Source organism: Stenella coeruleoalba (genome assembly GCF_951394435.1).
Source record: "Stenella coeruleoalba genome assembly, chromosome: 2".
Taxonomy (NCBI): Eukaryota; Metazoa; Chordata; class Mammalia; order Artiodactyla; family Delphinidae; genus Stenella; species Stenella coeruleoalba.
Window position 1 is genome coordinate 110601783 of NC_137147.1, and position 21381 is coordinate 110623163.

Genomic DNA, 21381 nt, shown 5'->3' on the forward strand with positions numbered 1-21381 from the left:
ACCCCAGGCTGGGGAGCCTGACGTGGGGCTCAGAACTTTCACTCATGTGGGAGAAACTCCACAGATACGGGATTTGATTATGTCACTAATGTGCCCCTCCTCCTGTCTTGTTGTGGCTTCTTCTTGGTCTTTGGGTGTAGAATATCTTGTTTGGTAGGTTCAAGTCTTTTTTGTTGATGGTTGTTCAGCAGTCAGTTGTGATTTTGGTGTTTTCGTGAGAGGAGGTGAGCTCAAGTCCTACTCTGCCATCTTGTCTCTCTCCTTCTGCCACCTTTTGGCTTGAGTTTCAGAAGGATGATTCTGGTCTCACGCTGATGTGTGTGCTGTTGGTTCTGAAGTTCAGCCAAGGCTTGTCACAGAACAGTCAATGGCAACAGGGTTGTGGTTTAAATGGTCTTATGTATATTGCAGGGGGGAGGGGACTGAAAAGCTTAGTAGTATCAAGTTTCGAAAACCATTTTAAAATAAATGACAGTAACCTCTGGAGGGAGAAATGGGAGTTTTCACTTAGAGTTTGATTTACAAGATCATAGTAAGACTCAGGTTTGGGAACACAACAGGCTTGAAAGTTTTTCAGAGACCATGAGACTGTTGAACCAGCTCTGTTAGCGAAGCTCCTGGCCAAGACTTGACAGCAAACTGGTCCACGGGGTGCTCTGGGCATATCCACGACTCAGGTGAGTCTCCCTGTGAATGGTGGGAACTGTGCCAGGGACTAGCTGACTCTCGGGGCAGACCTTGAGATGTGGCTGCTCCAGAAACCACTAGAGCTGGACCCTGGTCACATTTAACCTCAGGCTGGAATGTTATACAGAAATGCACTGCATGCCAAGTAGCTAGAGATGATTTTATTGTTACACAGGGAATGCAAAAGATTTATTCTGCCCCCATGCCAGTCTTCCGTTTGGTGGATGCTGCTTCCACCTCCAGGCACTGCCTCTGTCTTGGGCTCCTGGCCTATAGCAGCTCTGTGAGGGACTCATATGTAGGGGTCCTTCTCCCATTTCGTAAGTGAAGCAGAGTGGTCTGAACTTGCCATGGTCACAGCTGGGGTGGGGTGGAATGGGATCCTGATCTTAACAGTTCCTTGTCTGGTTCCTGACTCCCAGGCTGCCTCTAAGTTACACCACCAGCTATACCACCTTACTAAGGTAGGGCAGGCATTGTGGGTTAGGGCTAGGCTTGGAGGTGGACAGACTCCACAAGGGGGATTTGAAAAGTTGAAGGCATTCACGTGGGAATCTGAAAGCTGATCATGGTAAAGGAGGCTTGGGACCAGGCCCCAGTTTCTTTATGCCCATGGGGACCTGGCTGACCTCACCTTCATGTTTTAAATTTCCTAAGTTCCATTAAGCCTTGGTTATTCCTGTTTCTGTGCAGCAAACTGAGGGTTACATATGATGAGCAGACCAGTAGGGCCCTGGCTCAAATGAACCGAGTTTCTGGGTACATTACTAAGAATTCTTTTAAAATACATGTCTGGAATTCCTTGTACGTCCAGAGAAAACTGCTGTCAGAGCACTTCTGTTAAGAAGTGCGGTAGCTCTGGGCAGGCTCAGTAGTGTTTGTAGTTATAAGTCCCCCAACCAGTTCCATCCTGACTAGCTAATCAGCTTCTTCCGTGTGTAAGTTCTGCTGATGGGACGTCTCCTGGAGAATGCTCGGCTGAAAGGAGAGTCTTCTGCCGTGGGGGAGAATACATCCACATCCTCATCTAGAAAAAGGCAGAAAGACTTAGCATACAGGAAGTAACTGAGAACAGAACAAAAGAAAATGGGCTTCAACTGCAGAGGGTTACACGTTAAGATGGACTTAAAACCAGCATTGCTTGTAGGTTCTCTCATCCCACAGACACGCTACCTATACTATTTCAAGGCCCTCTGCCCTTACCGTCAGCACGGAGCTGACAGCAACAAGTAATTGTGAAAACGCAGAATACCTGTGGCACTTCAGTTTGATACCATGCAGTTCTTTTTGTCTCAGATCTGTGGCGGTTTTGCATGATTTCTATCATGGTCTTGAGGAAAGAGAGCCACTGAAGAGCCCCACCTCCTGCACCCCGCTGCAGTTCTAGCAGAAGGAGGAAACCTCTCTAACCAGTGCAGCTAACAGGGTGAATCCCGTTCTTTGCAGGTGGGGTCGAGGGGAATCCTAGGGTCTGAAGGCTTATTATAATAGCCAGTCCGTTCTCAGACTGAATGTATGGAAACACGGGTAACCCCCGAGGGGAAATGACTGGCTCTGCACACACCACCTACCACTCGTGCTGCTTTCCCCTCAGATCCCAGCGACCACAGACGAGCAGGACGTGATTGTGTGCCAGCTTCTGTCACTGTCTTCAAGAAGCTGAAGTAATTTGGTAGGATGTTGAGGGGTTTTTTGGTTCAAATACACATAACTTCTAAAGTGGTATTTCTCTGGGAAGGGCACATGACACTGCAGGGATAAAACCATCCCAAACTGTGGCAGTCCCTACGACTCCTGCAAGATGCAAGTGCCTGAAAACCCCGAGCTAGCTTGGGATAGAGCTAACCAAAGGACAGACGATTGATCCTGGTAACATCTTTAGGACCTTCAACAAATTACCTCTGGTGTCTTTACACTGAGAGGAGGGTGCCTTCCCGTGGAACAGCAGCGGAGAGTGGGTCAGCGCCTGCAGACCGCTGGCAGAGAGGCAGCTCCGCACGGCACAGCCAGAAGGCGGGGTGGCACCTGCAGCAACGGCACGGTCAGCACAGCCCGCAGCCCTCACAAGGAAGCCCCAGCCATCCCAGTAGGCGTCTCTACAGTGCCTCCTGGCCAACACACCCGACAGAGCTGCACGGCAGCCAACTCACCTGAAACAAACACCTCGTCGCCTGCCATGGAGGGGAGCTGTCGCACACCCGTGCCTGGAGACCTGTCTTCACTCTTACTGACTTGGGAGTCTCCTCTCTGCTTGTCACAGACTCTTTTGGTTTGACACTCAGCCTCCTCCTTGGCAGAAAGGAGTCTCTTCCGAGATCCCAACCCAAACTGTCCCCAGGAGAAGGCTTCCTCAGCCTTAGGCTCACTGTCCCTGGGAGGTGACTGGTCTGGCAGCTGACACACCCCCTCGAGCTCAAAATCCCCCAAGATGGGGGTCTTGGTGATGCTGAGTTCAAGCCCTCGCTCCTTCCCCTCCGGCTCCAGCAGCGACACGCCCCCAGGAAGGTCTGTACCAACCTCGCTCCTCCCAGCAGAGGAGCTGAGGCTGCAGTCCACTGCCCTCTTCCGGCGGGGCCAGTCTTTAATTGTGTCAGGAGTTGTCTTCCCGCTGTGCTTGGGGGATGGTGTCCAAGGAACCCCGATTTCTGTCTGAAATGGAGAGGGGGTACTAGAGGGGCAGCGGGTGGGGGTACAGGACTGGCAGATATAGGTCTGTCCCCCGCTCTTGCCGGGGGTGCCGTGCGAGGGGCGAAGGCAGGGGGGCGACAGGTAGGTGGCTTCGGGTTTGCCTGAGGACTTGCTGGCCCTGGGCACGCTGAGACCAGGGAGGCAGCTCTCCTCTCCCAGAGAGCTCTCCTCCCTTCGCAGGGGCTCGGCTTCTGACAGACAGCTGGGGTCTATCTTTTTAATTCGAAGCTTGGGAAGGCCAGAAGCTTGCATCTCCAGCTCAACCTCATAGGTCTGTGGGCTGGCAGAGGCTCTGGAGGGCCAGGCTGATGCCTGCAGATTCTCTAGTTGGGCGGCAGCCTGGCGCTGCTTCCTGTCTGCGGTGCAGCGCAGGTCGTAGCAGGGTGTCAGGGGAGAGCTGGGCCCAGAGGAAGGAGAAGAGGGAGGAATCCCGGGGTTACACAGAGACGGCTTCTCATAAGTACCCATCCTTGACCCCTCACCTTCTTCCACTGGTGAAACGTTGCTTTTTAAGTTATCACTGCTATGGTGCTCAGCAGCTTCATCCAGGAGAGTGAGATACTCCGAGTCTCTTGCAATAAGCAAAGGAGAGGATGTATGCCAGTGACTCCCAAAGCTAGTCCCAGGGTAACTATGTCTTTCAGGAGGAGATGGAGGAGAGAGGGTCTCTTCCTTCTGGTTCTTTCTAGCATCTGTGATGGCAGCTGGGTTATCAGTTGTGGCAACTCTCAGAACAGCAGAGCTGTTAGGCTGGCCCTCCTGGAAGTTTCTTTCTGTTTTAGAAGTCTTTTTATGCCTTTTCCCAATTTTAGAAGGGGGTGGAGGCGGTAGGAGGTCAGATCTAGCTATCTGTGAGGCTTTGTGGGGAGTCGAGGGAGCAGGACAGGATGGAGATGTGGCTATACTGGGTGATTTCTGGGCCTCCTGCCAATCCAGTTCTCCAGAGGGAGGAGATTCTATAGAAAAATTCCCAAATGGAGTCTTCTCGGAAATACCACATGAAGGAGAGGGAACAGGTTTCTTTGGAGAAGTCAGAGCTGTGTTCCCTGGTTTCTCTGGGGTTCCGACAGCATCATTCCATGGCTGCACCAGCTTCTCTGCCTGAGATGCTCCGGAGCCACGGAGGAGTTGGCGTTTCTGACTTGGAGGTGTGCCCATGAAGGCAGCTCGTCTTCGGACCCCCGAGGCTGCTGCCCTCAGAGAGATTCGAGGAGAGTACTTGCTGGGAGTCAGACACTCACTTCTGGTCTGGGCAGTTGACGAAACCAGGGCTGCCGGACAGGAGGTGCTTTCTGGACTAGAATTCACCAAACGTGGCCAAGCAGAATTCTGCAAAAATCTAGGTGGCTGGCCACCTTGTCTTTGGGGAGTTCTCAGTATTTTTTCAAGAGGAGAGTGACCTTCTGCCAGGGAGTGTCCTTTCTGAGGAGTGGCTTTTCGTCGAGATGGCGAATGCCAGCCGTGTGAGGAGTCTTTTAAGAACTCCTTAAAAATGACCTGTTTGGCAGGGGTCATTTCTGCAGGGGATTTTTGCAGCCTTTCAGGAGTGCGCAACGGAGTTCGTGGCGTATGAGGGAACTTTCTTGGTGTAGCTTTAGAAAAGACTGGAGATTTCCAGCAATTCTTCTCAGGAGTCTGTAAAGAAAAATGCTTATTTCAGTGCTTGAACATCATAACCCATATTCTCTGAAGAGTGTTTTAATAATGTCTAAGTTGATTAAAAAGTCAAATTTGGAAGATTTATATAGTCAGCCAAAGGAATGATCTTAAGTTGGATTTCATATAGTGACAGGTTTCCACTTCCAAAACATGACCCAGATTTTACATGTCCACTTTTTCTAGCACCAAGCGCTGTATCCAATCTTAGTTTCTTCTCCTAAGACAAATAGTTTTAATAATTTGCATACTACAGCCAAAACATGCTTTGCCTCTAACTCTAACTCTGTCACTCCACTACTCACAGCTATCTTCTTCAATGAGACAACTATTTCTGATCTTTGCCTAAAGTAACCTTTCGGAGCCACATCACCTGCTGTTGATCTGCATTCAGCATGTGCTTTTAAGTACCTGCTATGTGCTAGGCAATGTGTGTGCAGGAGGAGGCCCGGGGGTATGAGGTGGAACATGGAATATATGGATATATAAGGCACAGCCTCAAAGATAACATCTCAGAAAGGAAACTCTCCAGCAAAAAACTTCCCTTCTTTCTTGCAAAAATACAGTTAAATACTCCAACAGGTAAGGAGGTCCAACACCTATTGTTTAATCTTACCTGATCATCTCAAGGGAGTCCTGGTCTAGTTGGCATTTCATGTGGGATACAGACAGATATATAGTATGGCCAATGCAATGACAGGGGCACGCATGGAACAATGTGGGAGCACCGGGAGGGTTGGCTATCTAACCCAGCAAAGGGGAGAAAGAGGGAACAGGAATAGCGAGTCAGGTCTTAAAAGAATGGGTGTGAGCAAGTGAAGACAAAAGGTGGGAAAGTGGGGGAGAGGGAACTTCAGGCATAGAAAACAGTGTAAGCAAAGGCACAAAAGCAAAAAACAGCAGTTGTGTGCATCTGAGGCTGCTGGAAAGGTGGAGTGTGAAGCAGAGATGGCTGAGCAGGGATCAGATCATGGAGGTCCTTGCCTGTCCATGGAGGAGAATGAACATGGTCCTATAGATCTGTGGTTTTCAAACCCTTCCCCACAGTTCCCTCCATATCCTCCTCCATCCTAAGCAGTTTTTGGGTTTCCAAACAAAGATTATTATCTTTGAACACAGGGTTCCATTTTAGGAAAACTTAGAAAACCCTGCTTTAACAGATGAAGAGTCTATAGAGCTTCAAGCAAAGTGATGTGGTCAGAGGAGCGTCCACTGGGGTCACAAAGGTCCTTCTGACCTCTGGGGACAGGATAAATTTGAGAGAGAAGAGGCTACTGAAGTGTTCCAGGCAGAACTGAACTAGGGCAGGAACTGCAGGGATGGAGAAGAGGGAATGAGTATGAGATAGTTTGTCAGTAAAATGGGCAGGACTAATTGAGTAGCCAGGCCTGAGGAGAGGGGGAAGTCCAGGATGACTCCCAGGTTTCTAACATGGGTGACTGGATCGAGTGGGCAATCTAACAGAAACAGATGAATGCTACTGCACATTTCAGAAGGATATATACGTAGTGTCCAATATAAATGGAAGATGAAGCCAAGAGAGTAGGGCGAGATCTTTCTATCTCCTCCCTGCCACCTTGGCCTCAGCCCAACTGCTACCTAAGTCCCCATACACCCAATAATCGTTCATTCAAGTCAACCCCAACCACCTCAAATCTCTGTTATTATCTTCTCTTCCCTACTGGACTCAGTGGTTTTCCTTGTCCACGACTACATGCTCCCCAAACTATACTATCTGAAACATCATCGTAATTTTATACCTGATAAGCTATAGGTATTTCAGAATCCAATGTGTTTCCTGAAGGCCTTTTAATTCGAGCTGAACCCTTCTCAGAGGGACTGATCATCTCAGACACTGCCCCGAAAAGAAGCCTCTTGGGAGACCGAATACTTTGGATTGGAGAATTTTCTCTTTGGTCTGCAAGTCAAAAACAGTTACAATATTTCATCCTTTCTCAACTCCTGCGCCCCCCACCCGCCTCCCGCACCAAATACCCATAAAACAGCCAGTCCATATGAGAAAGATGATAATTCTTTTAGAGCAAATAGGGGCAGATCCCACCTAATTATGATAGCAGTCCAATAATTGCTGCCTTCTTGAATTTTAACACTGCATATCAAGCCCAGTCCCTGTGTTAGGAGATGTAGGCAACTGAAATAATTTAATTTGCAAAGACAAATATAAAAAGACATATCTGATAATCCAAGCTAATAATGATAAAAGAATGAAGGACAAACAGCACCTGCCACCTGGAGATGCCTTTCTGTAGGATCTGAACATATGGTAGAAATTACAGGTAATTTCCTCTTGAATGAATGAATTACCCACGAGGATAATGTGGACAGCCAGCCATAGGAATCTAAACGGATGACTCTGATAACGGTGGCCATGGATTGTTCATCTGGTCATCACTCTGAACCTCAAATATTTATACCTATTCTATTTCTCCAACGTCAAACTTCATTCTTTTCCCAACAACACTTCCCACCAAATCTGCATGGACCTCTGAAGACAGGTAGGCAAGCACTGTTACCTGACTTGACTTGCTGGAATGAGTGAACTCGTTGTATACTTCGAGACTTTGGTTGAGACACAGAGTAGAAGGAACCAGAATTTTTCCTGCTGAATGCCAACTGCTTGATTCGAGGACTTCGTCTCAAACTTACTTCTACAAGAACTAATCACAGTTAGTTCTGACAAGAAGAAATGCAAGCTTGACGCTTCCCCACATATTAAATGGGTAAGATTTATGTAACACCACGTACAAGATGGAAAATTGACAAGCTGTTGACTTTGAGATCTCTGAAGTGAGACAAAGCTAAGAGGGATATGATACGTGGCCCCAACAAAGTACCAAAAAAACCCAAAAAACCCCCACAAAAACCAAAAACCAAAAAAACCCTGACCCCCCCCACTATAATCTGCAGAAATTTCATAACCTGCCACCTTTAAGAATGATGTAGAGTGAAAAAAGGTTTGTATAGTGTGAGTTGTTAAAAAGTTTAAAAATGAGTTTTCATATTTATGTTACACATATTTGTATAGAAACAACACCTGTAAGAGTATTATTAAAGCTAAATGTTAATAGTTATTTCTTTTCTTTCTCTTTTTTAAAACATATTTATTGGAGTATAATTGCTTTACTATGCTGTGTTAGTTTCTGCTGTATAACAAAGTGAATCAGCTATATGTGTACATATATCCCCATATCTCCTCCCTCAACAGACTTATTTCTAATTTGTGGGATTACCAAGTGATAACTAAATTCTTGGCTTCTCTGTGTTTTCTAATTTTTCTACAATAAACATAAACTACTTGATTTAAAGAAGTTAGTTTTTGGAAACCCCTCCTTCATCATGTATACTTTTTTTTTTTGTGGTACGCGGGCCTCTCACTGTTGTGGCCTCTCCCGTTGCGAGCACAGGCTCTGGACGCACAGGCTCAGCGACCATGGTTCACAGGCCTAGCCGCTCTGTGGCACATGGGATCTTCCCAGACCGGGCACGAACCCGTGTTCCCTGCATCGGCAGGCGGACTCTCAACCACTGCACCACCAGGGAAGCCCCATCATCATGTATACTTTAAAAATAAGCCACAGGGGACTTCCCTGGTAGTCCAGTAGGTAAGACTCCACGCTCCTAATGCAGGGGGACTCAAGTTCAATCCCTGGTCGGGGAACTAGACCCCGCACGCATGCTGCAACTAAGGGTCCGCATGCCACAAGTAAAAGATCCTGCATGCTGCAACTAAGACCCAGTGCAGCCAAAATAAACAAACAAATAAATATATATATATATTTTAAAAAAGCCACAGCACTTTATATTAACGTAGTAGTTTAGCTTTCACCCTGAATCCCATTTCTCTTGTGTAAAAATATTTCTTCTCCAGAAACTCTTAGTACATTCTATGTAAAAGACCATTCACCAGTAAATATGTACTGATATACGTTGTGGGCCCAGAGCTGTCATAATGTCTGTAAAGTATCTTAGGCTATGCTGAGCGATAATACCAGTATAGAATAGCTTTCACAGAAAGTAGAGGAAACACAAAAACTGAGAACCCTAAAAAAAAAACAAAAGGAGGTAATACCATCATCTCCTTTTTCCGGGGACTCTTCAACAACGTCAATTTCAGGACCAGGATCAGAGGACCTTGAGGAACAGCAAGTACAAGGATTATTCAACACCACTCATAAATGACGCATGTCAAAGAGCTACAGGTTCACACCTCACAAGGTAACAAAGACCACAAGTGGTCTTTGGCAAGCACTCTCACACATTACTGTCAAGAATGAAATGGTAAGAATATTTTTTTTTGGAAAGCAGTTTGACAACATAAAGTTAAAAATATGTATACCTTCTGACCCACAAATTTCACTTCTTACAATTTACCCTGTAGATAAACATGCACAAGTGTGTAAAATCCACACACAAATAATGTCCAAATGGAGCCTTGACAAGGAGGAGTAGATGCACTTCTCCCCATTCTCCCTGTTATGTACAGCTAAGAACCCTGGATATTACATATAAAGGAAGCATAAGACTCTCAAAGGTGGAGAGAAGAGGCTTGGGACTTTAGGACCTGAGAAGAGACAGGGCAGCGAGCCCCCGGAGCTCCTGGATTGGGCGCCCGACAACCTGACAACCCCGATACACCAAGAGGTGCAGATGAAAACTGCCCTAAGGATAGCTAGCTCTCCTAGCCAAAGAACCAGGAAAGAGGCAGCCAAGCAAGACAGAAACTTTCAGACCAGAACTGCCCTACTCCAAGTGCCATGGCAAGCTGTGGTCCCACCACAGGCCAAGTTGGGATCCCAGACTTCCAGCCTTGCCTGGCAGTGAGACTCCCTCCTTCCCCAGGTCAACACATGAATAGATTTTTAAATCAGGCAGTATGCATTCAAATGGAATACTACTCAGCAATAAAATGGAACTACTGATATATGCAACATGGATAAATCTCAATAATTATGCCAAGTGAAAGAGGCGAGACACAAAGAGTGCATTCTGTATGGATCTCCAGCCCCCATAAAATCTACAGAATGCTCTTTGGTTATAAGCAACACAGTTGAGACTAGAATCACAAAGGTCATGAGAAGGTAAACATGGCCCATAAGATTAGGAGGGCTGTGCAGGTGTATGAAGAAGATAGACAAGGATGTCATTTACCTGCCCTTGATCTGTCTATGAAGCAGCCTTCTGGAGATTTGCTTATGTACTGGAGTCTCGGCCACACTCTTGGTTAGCAGCTTGCGATAACCTAAAATGTAAAAAGGATAAATTTCACATAATCTTATCAAGAAGGAAGAGCAAGGCAAAGGGAACAGTTTGAACTTAAATATGGTCTAATGTTTAGCCGGAGTGGCTCTTAATGGTCTTTTGGACCAAGGTCTAACCATAAGACTCAATTTAACATGATATAACAATTTATCAACACTATTGGAGTTTAATAATAAATAAGCCAATGTAAAATATTATAAAATTTTAAGATAATATTCCTGAAAAAGTGAAAAGTTCTCATTTATTTGGGCTAACACATCGGTGCACCTACTTGGTGGTTCTTGTATTTATGATTAAATGAAATAAAGCATGTGAAAATGCTGATGTGTCATACAATAAGATATTTAATATAACGATAAATCTAACTTATGCTCTGGCATAAGTTTTCTCAATAGAGTAGGTATGCAAGCTACTCATGGGAGGACTGGTTTTAAGGGAGATAAAAATGACTAGAAAGAAGAGTGATGTCAGCAGGAATGTGGAGTAAGGACCTCTTAAAAAAACTCTCCTCCATTAAAGGAACGAGAACACTGGCAAAAGTTCAAAATCAATTTTTCCAGAACTCTGGCAATTAACCAGTTTGGAACAATCCAGGGAGTATTTATTCAACAAAAGCAGCTGAATCTCATTAAGAATAGCAAGCTTTGTGGAACTTTAACTTGCCCCAATCCCAACCTCCTCTCCCTAGGCCTGTGGTAACCTTGAGAACCAAAAGCCCATAATTACAGTGAAAACCAACAGCCCAGGAGCCTCTGGATGGAACAGAATGGGATCCAAGCTCCTCCAAAGCCCCATTTCCAGATAACAATTTGGCCTGTCTGGCGGTTCCCTGGAAAATCCCACTCACAAGGCCTGTCTTTATTTGACCTGACTCAGAACTCATCCAATGCAAACAACGTTTTTCCAGGGAGCATTTACTGAAAACAATCAGCAGCAACTGTAAACATCACAGCTGCCTGAGGTGGTGATAACACTTGGTGCAAACCACAAGCTGACCAAAAGTTTAGATGGGAAAACTGGGGAGTGAGATGTCCCTAAGGGACTCTGCTGACTTCTGACACACTCCTGGGACCCTAAAAGTACATGTGTGGTAGGGCTGTGTGCATGCCCAGGATGGACCCAAGAAGGCCCTTAGCTGTCACCTCTGGCTGACCTTGAGGCTCTGGAAAACAGAAAGAGTTGTAAAATGTCTGGCTGAGTATTGAAGACATGAGCCAATGCACACATAGGGCCCCTCAGCAAAGGCTGGGAAACTTACTGGTTCTGGGCATGTAAGAAAATCTCTGTCCAACCCTTAGCTGACCACTAAGCTAACCAAGCAGAGACTTCAGTGGCTACACATGACAGAATACAGACTTAAAAGACTTAGTTCAGGAAAGTAAACAAACAAAAGCAGTAATGGTAACAACAAACCCTGCCCTGGAGCAGTGGCAATCTGATCATCAGAGTTGACTCATTATTTAAAATGTCCAGTTGTCAACAAAAAATATGAGACAAGAAACAAGAAAGAATGGCCCACACACAGTGGGAAAAAAAAAATCATTCAACAGAAAGCATCCCTGAGGAAGTCCAGACACTGAATTTATTAGCCCAAGACCTTAAATTAGCTATCTGAAATATGTCCAAAGGAAAAAAAAATCATATCTAAAGAACTAAAGGAATGTATGAATGAGCCTGATGACTTGCCAAACAGAGAATGTCAATAAAGAGAAATATCATTAAAAACAGAACCAAATAGAAATTCTGAAGTTGAAAAGTACACTATCTAAAATGAAAAACTCATTAGAGGGGCCCAGCAGTTGATATGAGGTGGCAGAAGAAAGAATCAACAAATTGAAGACAAGTAATTGAGATTATCCAGTCTGAGGGACAAAAAGAAAAAAGAAGAAAAATGAACAGTCTCAGACACCCATACGACACAATCAAGCATAATAACATAGGCACAGTGGGAGTCCTGGAGGAAGAGGAGAGAAAGAGGCAGAAAAATATTTGAAGAAATACTGGCTGAAAACTTCCGATGTTTGATGACAGACATTACGTAGCCAAGAAGCTCAACAAACCTAAGTATGATAAAGTCAAAGAGATCCACACCAGACAAATCATAATCAAACTGTTAGAAGCCAAAGGGGAAGAGAGAATCTTGAAAGAAACAAGAAAGCAGTGATCCATCATGTACCAGGAACCCTCAATAAGATTAACAGCTGATTTCTCATCAGAAACATAGGATAACAAAAAGGCACTGAGATGAAAGGCAAAGTGCTGAAAGAAAAAGACTCAAGGATTCTATATCCTCTAAAACTGTTACTCAAACATGAAGGAGAAATCAGCACATCCTCTCCACCTCCAAAGAAACACCCAAAAAACAACACTGAGAGAATCTGACACTAGCAGACCAGCCCTAAAAGTAATATCAGTTCTACAGGATGAAAGGAAAGGGCACTATAGAGTAACATGAATCCACGTGAAGAATTAAAGAGCACTGGTAAAGGCAACTATACAAGTAAATGCAAAGAACAGAATAGAAGTATTTTTGGGGCTTCCCTGGTGACGCAGTGGTTGAGAGTCCGCCTGCCGATGCAGGGGAAACGGGTTTGTGCCCCGGTCCGGGAAGATCCCACATGCCGCGGAGCGGCTGGGCCCGTGAGCCATGGCTGCTGAGCCTGTGCATCGGGAGACTGTGCTCCACAACGGGAGAGGCCACAACAGTGAGAAGCCCGCGTACCGCAAAAAAAAAAAAAAAAAAAAGTATTTTTGTTTGTAATTCTTTTCTCCTTTGAGTTAAAAGATAAAGCAATGATTACAAATGTACTGATGGGCATACAATGCATAAACATGTAATCTGTATGACAATATAGCCCAACGAAGGGGATAGAAAACAGAGTTATACAGAAGCAAAGTTTTTGTATACTCCTGAAATTAAGTTGGTATTAACCTCAACTAGATAAATTAAGATACTTAATTGTAACCCCCAGAAAAAGTGACATCACATGAAACAGGGAAGTAGGAAGCTCTAGGGTTTGGTCCCTCCCCCCAAACAACTAGTAAACTAGGGAAAAAAATTATCAGAGTAAACTATTTTGGAACTCTGGAACCTGACTGGCACTTATGACAACCAGGGAAGTGCCTGATGAAGGGAGAGGCTGATATTTAGTAAGTAAATGACGTGCACGAACCAGCTACCAGCCTCCTTTGCTCAGCCCTGCTGTAGCTGTGGGGACAGTGGCCCACATTCTAGGAGCAGCTGGCTGGTGGTAGGGCAGACAGTGGGGACCCTGTCTTCCAAATTTGCGGTTATACGGTTCAGTCAGTGTGCTTTGGAGAGCGGAGTCCTGTGGGGCTGGTGCAGACATTTGCCTTGATTTCTGCTCTCTCAGGCTGCAGCAGCTTTCCCCCACTGCATCTAACAGAAGATTTAGAGGGACAGGAACACCTTTTTGGAGCCAGACACTTAAGGAAATCTTTGTCAGGCCACTGGCTAACCACAGAGATAACAGAACAGAAACTTCAGTGACCACACAAGAAGGAATACACGCTTTGTAAAAAACAGTTTGGAAAACGCACAAATGGACAGACCCTCAATAAGCAAAGATCAGCAATTCCTCAGAAGTGGGAGAATTTGATCTCCAGAGTTAACCAACTGTAATATTCAGAATATCTAATTCTCAAAAAAGAATTACAAAGCATACAAAGAAACAGGAAAGTGTGTCCAGGAAAAAGGAATTTGACAGAAACCACCCTTGAGAAATCCCAGACATTGGAATCACTGGTCAAATATGTTAAATCAAATATTCTAAACATGCTCAACAAGCTCAAGGAAAAAAAAGAACAAAGAATTAAAAGAAATAAGGAAAACGATAAATAAAATGAGAATACCAATGAAGGGACAGAAATTATATAAAGGAACCAAACAGAAATTTTTGAGCTGAAAAGTACAATAACTGAAATGAAAAGTTCACTAGAGGGGTTCAACCTCAGATTTGAGCAGGCAGAAAAATCAATAAACTTGAAGATAAGACAATCAAAACTATCCAATCTGAGCAGAAAGAAAAGAGGATAAAGAAAAATGAACAAAGCCTGCTTAAGGGACCTGTGAGACACCATCAAGCATAACAATATACAGACACTGGGAGTCCTAGAAGAAAAAGGAGAAGAGAGAAAAAGGCAGAAAAAAGTCGGGAGAAATAATGGTTGTAAATTTGCTAAATATGATGGAAATATATAGCAACAGAGTGTATACTATTGAAACTAAGTCGTATTATTCAACAGGTTTAAATTTAAGGTGTTAATTGTAATCTCCAAGGTAAACACTAAGAAAATAATTAGAAAATATACAGAAAAAAAGATGAAGGGAATTGAAACAGTATACTACAAAAAAACAAAACAAATCAGCTACAAAAATGGCAGTAACAGAAAAATGAAAGAACAAAAGAGGTATAAGATATATTAAAAAATAAGTAGAAAATGGCAGAAGTCCTTCCTTATCAGTAACTACATTAAATGTAAATGGATTAAGTGTTTCAATTAAAAGGCAGAAATTGGGGACTTCCCTGGTGGTACAGTGGTTAAGACTGTGCTCCCAATGCAGGGAGCCCAGGTTTGATCCTTAGTCAGGGAACTAGATCCCACATGCCTGCCATAACTAAGGAGCCCATGTGCCACAATTAAGGAGCTGCTGAGCTGCAACTAAGACCCAGCACAACCAAATAAAAAAAATAAATGTTAAAAAAAAAAAGGCAGAAATTGGCAGAATGGATTTTTAAAAATATGATCCAACTATATTCTGTCTATAAGCTCACTTTAGATACAAAGAGGTTGAAAGTAAAAGGACAGAAAAAGATATTGTATGCAAAAGAGAGCTCGCATGGCTATATTATTGTCAAAATAGATTTTAAGTCAAAAAAGGTTCAAAAGACAAAGTTCATCATGTTGATTTAAAAAATTCAATCCATTAAGTGATATAATTATAAACATATACACGCAACTAACAACAGGGCCCCAAACTCTATGAAGCATGAAACTGACAGAATTGAAGGAAGAAAAAAATAGATAAGTCAACAATAATACTTGGAGACTTTAATACCCTGATTTCAATGATAGAACGTCTATACAGAAGATCAAAAAGAAAACAGAAGACTTGAACACCATAAACCGACTAGGCATAACAGACATCTATAGGCATTCTACCCAAGAGCAGAACACACATTCTTCTCAAGTACACATAGAACATTAACCAGAACAGGCCAAATGTTAGGCCATAAAACAAGTCTCAAAAAATTTAAAAAGACCAAAATCATACAAAGTATGTTCTTCAACTACAATGGTATGAAATTAGAAACTAATAACAGAAATTTGTGGAATTAACAAATATGTGAAAATTTACACCCTCCTAAATAGCCAAAGGACCAAAGAAAAAAAATCACAAGGGAAATTAGAAAATATTTTGAGATGATGAAATTGAAAACACAACATACCAAAACTTACAGGATGAAGCTAAAGCAGCGCTTAGAGGGGAATTTGTACCTGTAAAAAGCTGTATTAAAAAAGAAGTCTGGGGAATTCCCTGGCAGTCCAGTGGTAAGGACTCCGCGCTTCCACTGCAGGGGCCACGGGTTCAATCCCTAGTCAGGAAACTAAGATCCCACAAGCCATGCAGCGTGGTCAAAAACAAAAACAAAAAAGAAGCCTGGAACCCTCCTACACTGTTGTTGGGAAAGTAAACTGGTACCTTTACATTGGTACCTAAGCCACTATGGGGAACAGTATGGAGGTTCTTTTAAAAACTAAAAATAGAACTACCATATGATCCAGCAATCCCACTCCTGGGCATATATATCTGGAAGAAGCCATAATTCGAAAATATACATGCACCCCAATGTTCACTGCAGCACTATTTACAACAGCCAAGACATGGAAGCAACCTAAATGTTCATCGGCAGAGGAAAGGATAAAGAAGACATGGTACATATATACAATGGAATATTAGCCATAAAAAAGAATGAAATAATGCAATTTGCAGCAACATGGATGGACCTAGAGATTATCATACTAAGTGAAGTAAGTCAGAGAAAGACAAATATGATGTAACTTATATGTGGAATCTAAAAAAATGATCAAATGAACTCATTTACAAAACAGACACAGACTCAGACTTTGAAAACAAACTTTTGGTTACCAAAGGGGAAAGGTGGGGGTAATTAGGAATTGGGAATTAACATATATACACTACTAATATATAAAACAGATAATCAACAAGCTTCTACTGTAGAGCACAAAGAACTCTATTCCATATTCTGTAATAACCTATATGGGAAAAAGAGTCTGAAAAAGAATGGATATATGATAATGTGTAACTAAATCACTTTGCTGTACACCTGAAACTAACACAACATTGTAAATCAACTATACTCCAATATAAAATAAAAATTTTAAAAAAAAGGACAGTGGTGATAAACTGTTCAATGAGTGATGTAAATAAAAAAAAAGCATGTATTTTAAAAAATCAATAACAAAACCTTAATCTTAAAAAAACTGAAAAAGATCAAACTAACATCAAAGCAAGTAGAGGGAAGGAAAAAATAAAGATTACACAGGAAGTAAACGAAATCAAGAGTAGAAAAATAATAGAAACATCAATGAAACCAACAGTTGGCTCTTTGAAAAGATCTTTAAGTTAACAAACCTTTAGCTAGATTGACAAAGAAAAAATACAGAACACTCAAACAACTATGAAAGAGAGAATAAAACTACCAAACTTACAGAAATAAAAAAGGACTATGAGGTAATACTACAAACAATTGCATAGCAGCAAATTAGAAAACCTAGATGAAATGGACAAATTCCTAGAAAGACAAACAACTGAAAACAGACTAAACAATAGAAAATCTGAATAAACCTATAACAAGTAAAAAAAAATGAAACTGTTATCAAAAAACTTCCAAAAAATACCCAGGACTAGATGGCTTCACTGCTGAATTCTACCTAACATTTAAAAAGAACTGGGGGGATCCTAGTAAGAGAAGAGAGATATTTGAAACACACAGACACAAAGTGGAAAGCCATGTGAAGACAGAAGTGAAGATTGAAGTGATACATCTATAAGACAAGGAACTTCAAGGATAGCATAAACCACCAGCAGTTAGGAGCCAGATACACCAGAAATACATCTACACGTGGAACAACTCCTACAGAACACCTACTGAACGCTGGCAGAAGACCTCAGACATCCCAAAAGGCAAGAAACTCCCCACGTACCCGGTTAGGGCAAAAGAAAAAACAGAGACAAAAGAATAGGGGTGGGACCTGCACCAGTGGGAGGGAGCTGTGAAGGAGGAAAGGTTTCCACACACTAGGAAGCCCCTTCACGGGCGGAGACTGCGGGTGGCGGAGGGGGGGAGCTTCGGAGCCGCTGAGGAGAGCGCAGCAACAGGGGTGCGGAGGGCAAAGCAGGGCGATTCCCACACAGAGGACCGGTGCCGACCGGCACTCACCAGCCCCAGAGGATTGTCTGCTCACCCGCCGGGGCTGCGAGCTGAGGCTCGGGCTTCTGTCGGAGTGCAGGGAGAGGACTGGGGTTAGCGGTGTGAACACAGCCTGAAGGGGTTAGTGCGCCACGGCTAGCCGGGAGGGAGTCCGGGAAAAGGTCTGGAGCTGCCGAAGAGGCAAGAGACTTTTTCTTCCCTCTTTGTTTCCTGGTGCGCGAGGAGAGGGGATTAAGAGCGCTGCTTAAAGGAGCTCCAGAGACAGGCACGAGCCGCGGCTATCAACGCGGTCCCCAGAGACGGGCATTAGACGCTAAGGCTTTTGTTGAAGGCTGTGTGCGAGCACAGGTCACTATCCACACCCCTCTTCCGGGGAGCCTGTGCAGCCCGCCACTGCCAGGTTCCTGGGATCCAGGGACAACTTCCCCGGAAGAACGCACGGCGAGCCTCAGGCTAGTGCAACATCACGTTGGCCTCTGCCACCGCAGGCCCGCCCCGCACTCCGTGCCCCTCCCTCCCCCCCAGCCTAAGTGAGCCAGAGCCCCCGAATCAGCGGCTCCTTTCACCGCGTCCTGTCTGAGCGGAAAAACAGACGCCCTCCGGCAACCTACATACAGAGGCGGGGCCAAATCCAAAGCTGAGCCCCTGGGAGCTGTGAGAACAAAGAAGAGAAAGGGAAATCTCTCCCAGCAGCCTCAGAAGCAGCGGATTGAAGCTCCACAATCAACTTGATGTACCCTGCATCTGTGGTATACATGAATAGACAACGAATCATCCCAAATTGAGGAGGTGGACTTTTAGAGCAAGATTTATGATTTTTTTCCCCTTTTCCTCTTTTTGTGAGTGTGTATGTGTATGCCTCTGTGTGCGATTTTGTCTGTATAGCTTTGCTTCCACCATTTGTCCTAGGATTCTATCCGTCCGTTTTTTTTTTTTCTTAAATTTTTTTCTTAATAATTTTAATTTTAATAGCTTTATTTTATATTACTATATCTTCTTTTTTTCTTTCCTTCCTTCCCTCCTTTAGACAATGAATCATCCCAAATTGAGGAGGTGGACTTTGAGAGCAAGATTTATGATTTTTTTCCCCTTTTCCTCTTTTTGTGAGTGTGTATGTGTATGCTTCTGTATGAGATTTTGTCTGTATAGCTTTGCTTCCACCATTTGTCCTAAGGTTCTATCCATCTGGGTTTTTTTAATTTTTTTTCTTAATTATTATTTTTAATTTAATAACTTTATTATATTTTACTTTATTTTATCTTCTTTCTTTCTTTTTTCCTTCCTTCCCTCCTTCCTCCCACCGTCCGTCCGTCCGTCCCTCCCTCCCTCTCTCCTTTCTTTCTTTCCTTCTTTCCTTCTTCCTTCCTTTCTTCCTACTTCTACTAATTCTTTCTCTCTACTTTTTCTCCCTCTTATTCTGAACCGTGTGGATGAAAGGCTCTTGGTGCTGCAGGCAGGAGTCAGTGCTGTGCCTCTGAGGTGGGAGAGCCAACTTCAGGACACTGGTCAACAAGAGACCTCCCAGCTCCACATAATATCAAATGGCAAAAATCTCCCAGAGATCTCCATCTCAATGCCAGCACGCAGCTTCACTCAACGACCAGCAAGCTACAGTGCTGGGCACCCTATGCCAATCAACTAGCAAAACAGTAACACAACCCCACCCATTAGCAGAGAGGCTGCCTAAAATCATAATAAGTCCACAGACACCACAAAACACACCACCAGACGTGGACCTGCCCACCAGAGAGAAAAGATCCAGCCTCTTCCACCAGAACACAGGCACTAGTCCCCTCCACCAGGAAGCCTACCATAACCCACTGAACCAACCTTAGCCACTGGGGACAGACACCAAAAACAACAGGAACTACGAACCTGCAGCCTGCAAAAAGGAGACCCCAAACACAGTAAGATAAGCAAAATGAGAAGACAGAAAAACACACCGCAGATGAAGGAGCAAGATAAAAACCCACCAGACCTAACAAATGAAGAGGAAATAGGCAGTCTACCTGAAAAAGAATTCAGAATAATGATAGTAAACATGATCCAAAATCTTGGAAATAGAATAGACAAAATGCAAGAAAACATTTAACAAGGACCTAGAAGTACTAAAGATGAAACAAACAACGATGAACAACACAATAAATGAAATTAAAGATACTCTAGATGGAATCAGTAGCAGAATAACTGAGGCAGAAGAACGGATAAGTGACCTGAAAGATAAAATAGTGGAAATTACTACTGCAGAGCAGAATAAAGAAAAAAGAATGAAAAGAACTGAGGACAGTTTCAGAGACCTCTGGGACAACATTAAACGCACCAACATTCGAATTATAGGGGTTCCAGAAGAAGAGAAAAAGAAAGGGAATGAGGAAATATTTGAAGAGATAATAGTTAAAAACTTCCCTAATATGGGAAAGGAAATAGTTAATCAAGTACAGGAAGCACAGAGAGTCCCATACAGGATAAATCCAAGGAGAAATACGCCAAGACACATATTAATCAAACTGTCAAAAATTAAATACAAGGAAAGCATATTAAAAGCAGCAAGGGAAAACAACAAATAACACACAGGGAATCCCCATAAGGTTAACAGCTGATCTTTCAGCAGAAACTCTACAAGCCAGAAGAGAGTGGCAGGACATATTTAAAGTGATGAAGGAGAAAAACCTGCAACCAAGATTACTCTACCTAGCAAGGATCTCATTCAGATTTGACGGAGAAATTAAAACCTTTACAGACAAGCAAAAGCTGAGAGAGTTCAGCACCACCAAACCAGCTCTACAACAAATGCTAAAGGAACTTCTCTAGGCAAGAAACACAAGAGAAGGAAAAGACCTACAATAATGAACCCAAAACAATTTAGAAAATGGGAATAGGAACATACATATCGATAATTACCTTAAATGTAAATGGACTAAATGCTCCCACCAAAAGACACAGATTGGCTGAATGGATACAAAAACAAGACCCATATATATGCTATCTACAAGAGACCCACTTCAAACCTAGAGACACATACAGACTGAAAGTAAGGGGATGGAAAAAGATATTCCATGCAAATGGAAACCAAAAGAAAACTGGAAGAGCAATTCTCATATCAGACAAAACAGACTCTAAAATAAAGACTATTAGAAGAGACAAAGGGCACTACATAATGATCAAGGGATTGATCCAAAAAGAAGATATAACAATTGTAAATATTTATGCACCCAACATAGGAGCACCTCAATACATAAGGCAAATACTAACAGCCACAAAAGGGGAAATCGACAGTAGCACATTCATAGTAGGGAACTTTAACACCCCAATTTCACCAATGGACAGATCATCCAAAACGAAAGTAAATAAGGAAACACAAGCTTTAAATGATACATTAAACAAGATGGACTTAATTGATATTTATAGGACATTCCATCCAAAAACAACAGAATACACATTTTTCTCAAGTGCTCATGGAACATTCTCCAGGATAGATCATATCTTGGGTCACAAATCAAGCCTTGGTAAATTTAAGAAAATTGAAATTGTATCAAGTATCTTTTCCAACCACAATGCTATGAGGTTAGATATCAATTACAGGAAAAGATCT

The 21381-nt window shown here is 43.2% G+C and overlaps 1 protein-coding gene across 2 annotated transcripts in view; it reads right to left on the bottom strand.

The window, feature by feature from the left end:
• Positions 1-36: 36 nt before the first annotated feature.
• Positions 37-21381, bottom strand: part of TICRR (TOPBP1 interacting checkpoint and replication regulator) — a 51784-nt gene continuing 30439 nt past the window's right edge. Inside the window, exons 16-22 of one of the 2 annotated variants that reach the window (XM_079907344.1) lie at positions 10201-10291; positions 9122-9183; positions 7566-7700; positions 6792-6949; positions 2838-5010; positions 2587-2712; positions 37-1714 (exon numbers count right to left, since the gene is read on the bottom strand). In XM_079907344.1, the coding sequence (XP_079763470.1) occupies positions 1602-1714; positions 2587-2712; positions 2838-5010; positions 6792-6949; positions 7566-7700; positions 9122-9183; positions 10201-10291 (2858 nt within the window). In that variant the 3' untranslated portion in view covers positions 37-1601. Of the gene's footprint in view, positions 1715-2586; positions 2713-2837; positions 5011-6791; positions 6950-7565; positions 7710-9121; positions 9184-10200; positions 10292-21381 lie in introns of both variants that reach the window. The other variant, XM_079907343.1, reaches the window with a different exon arrangement.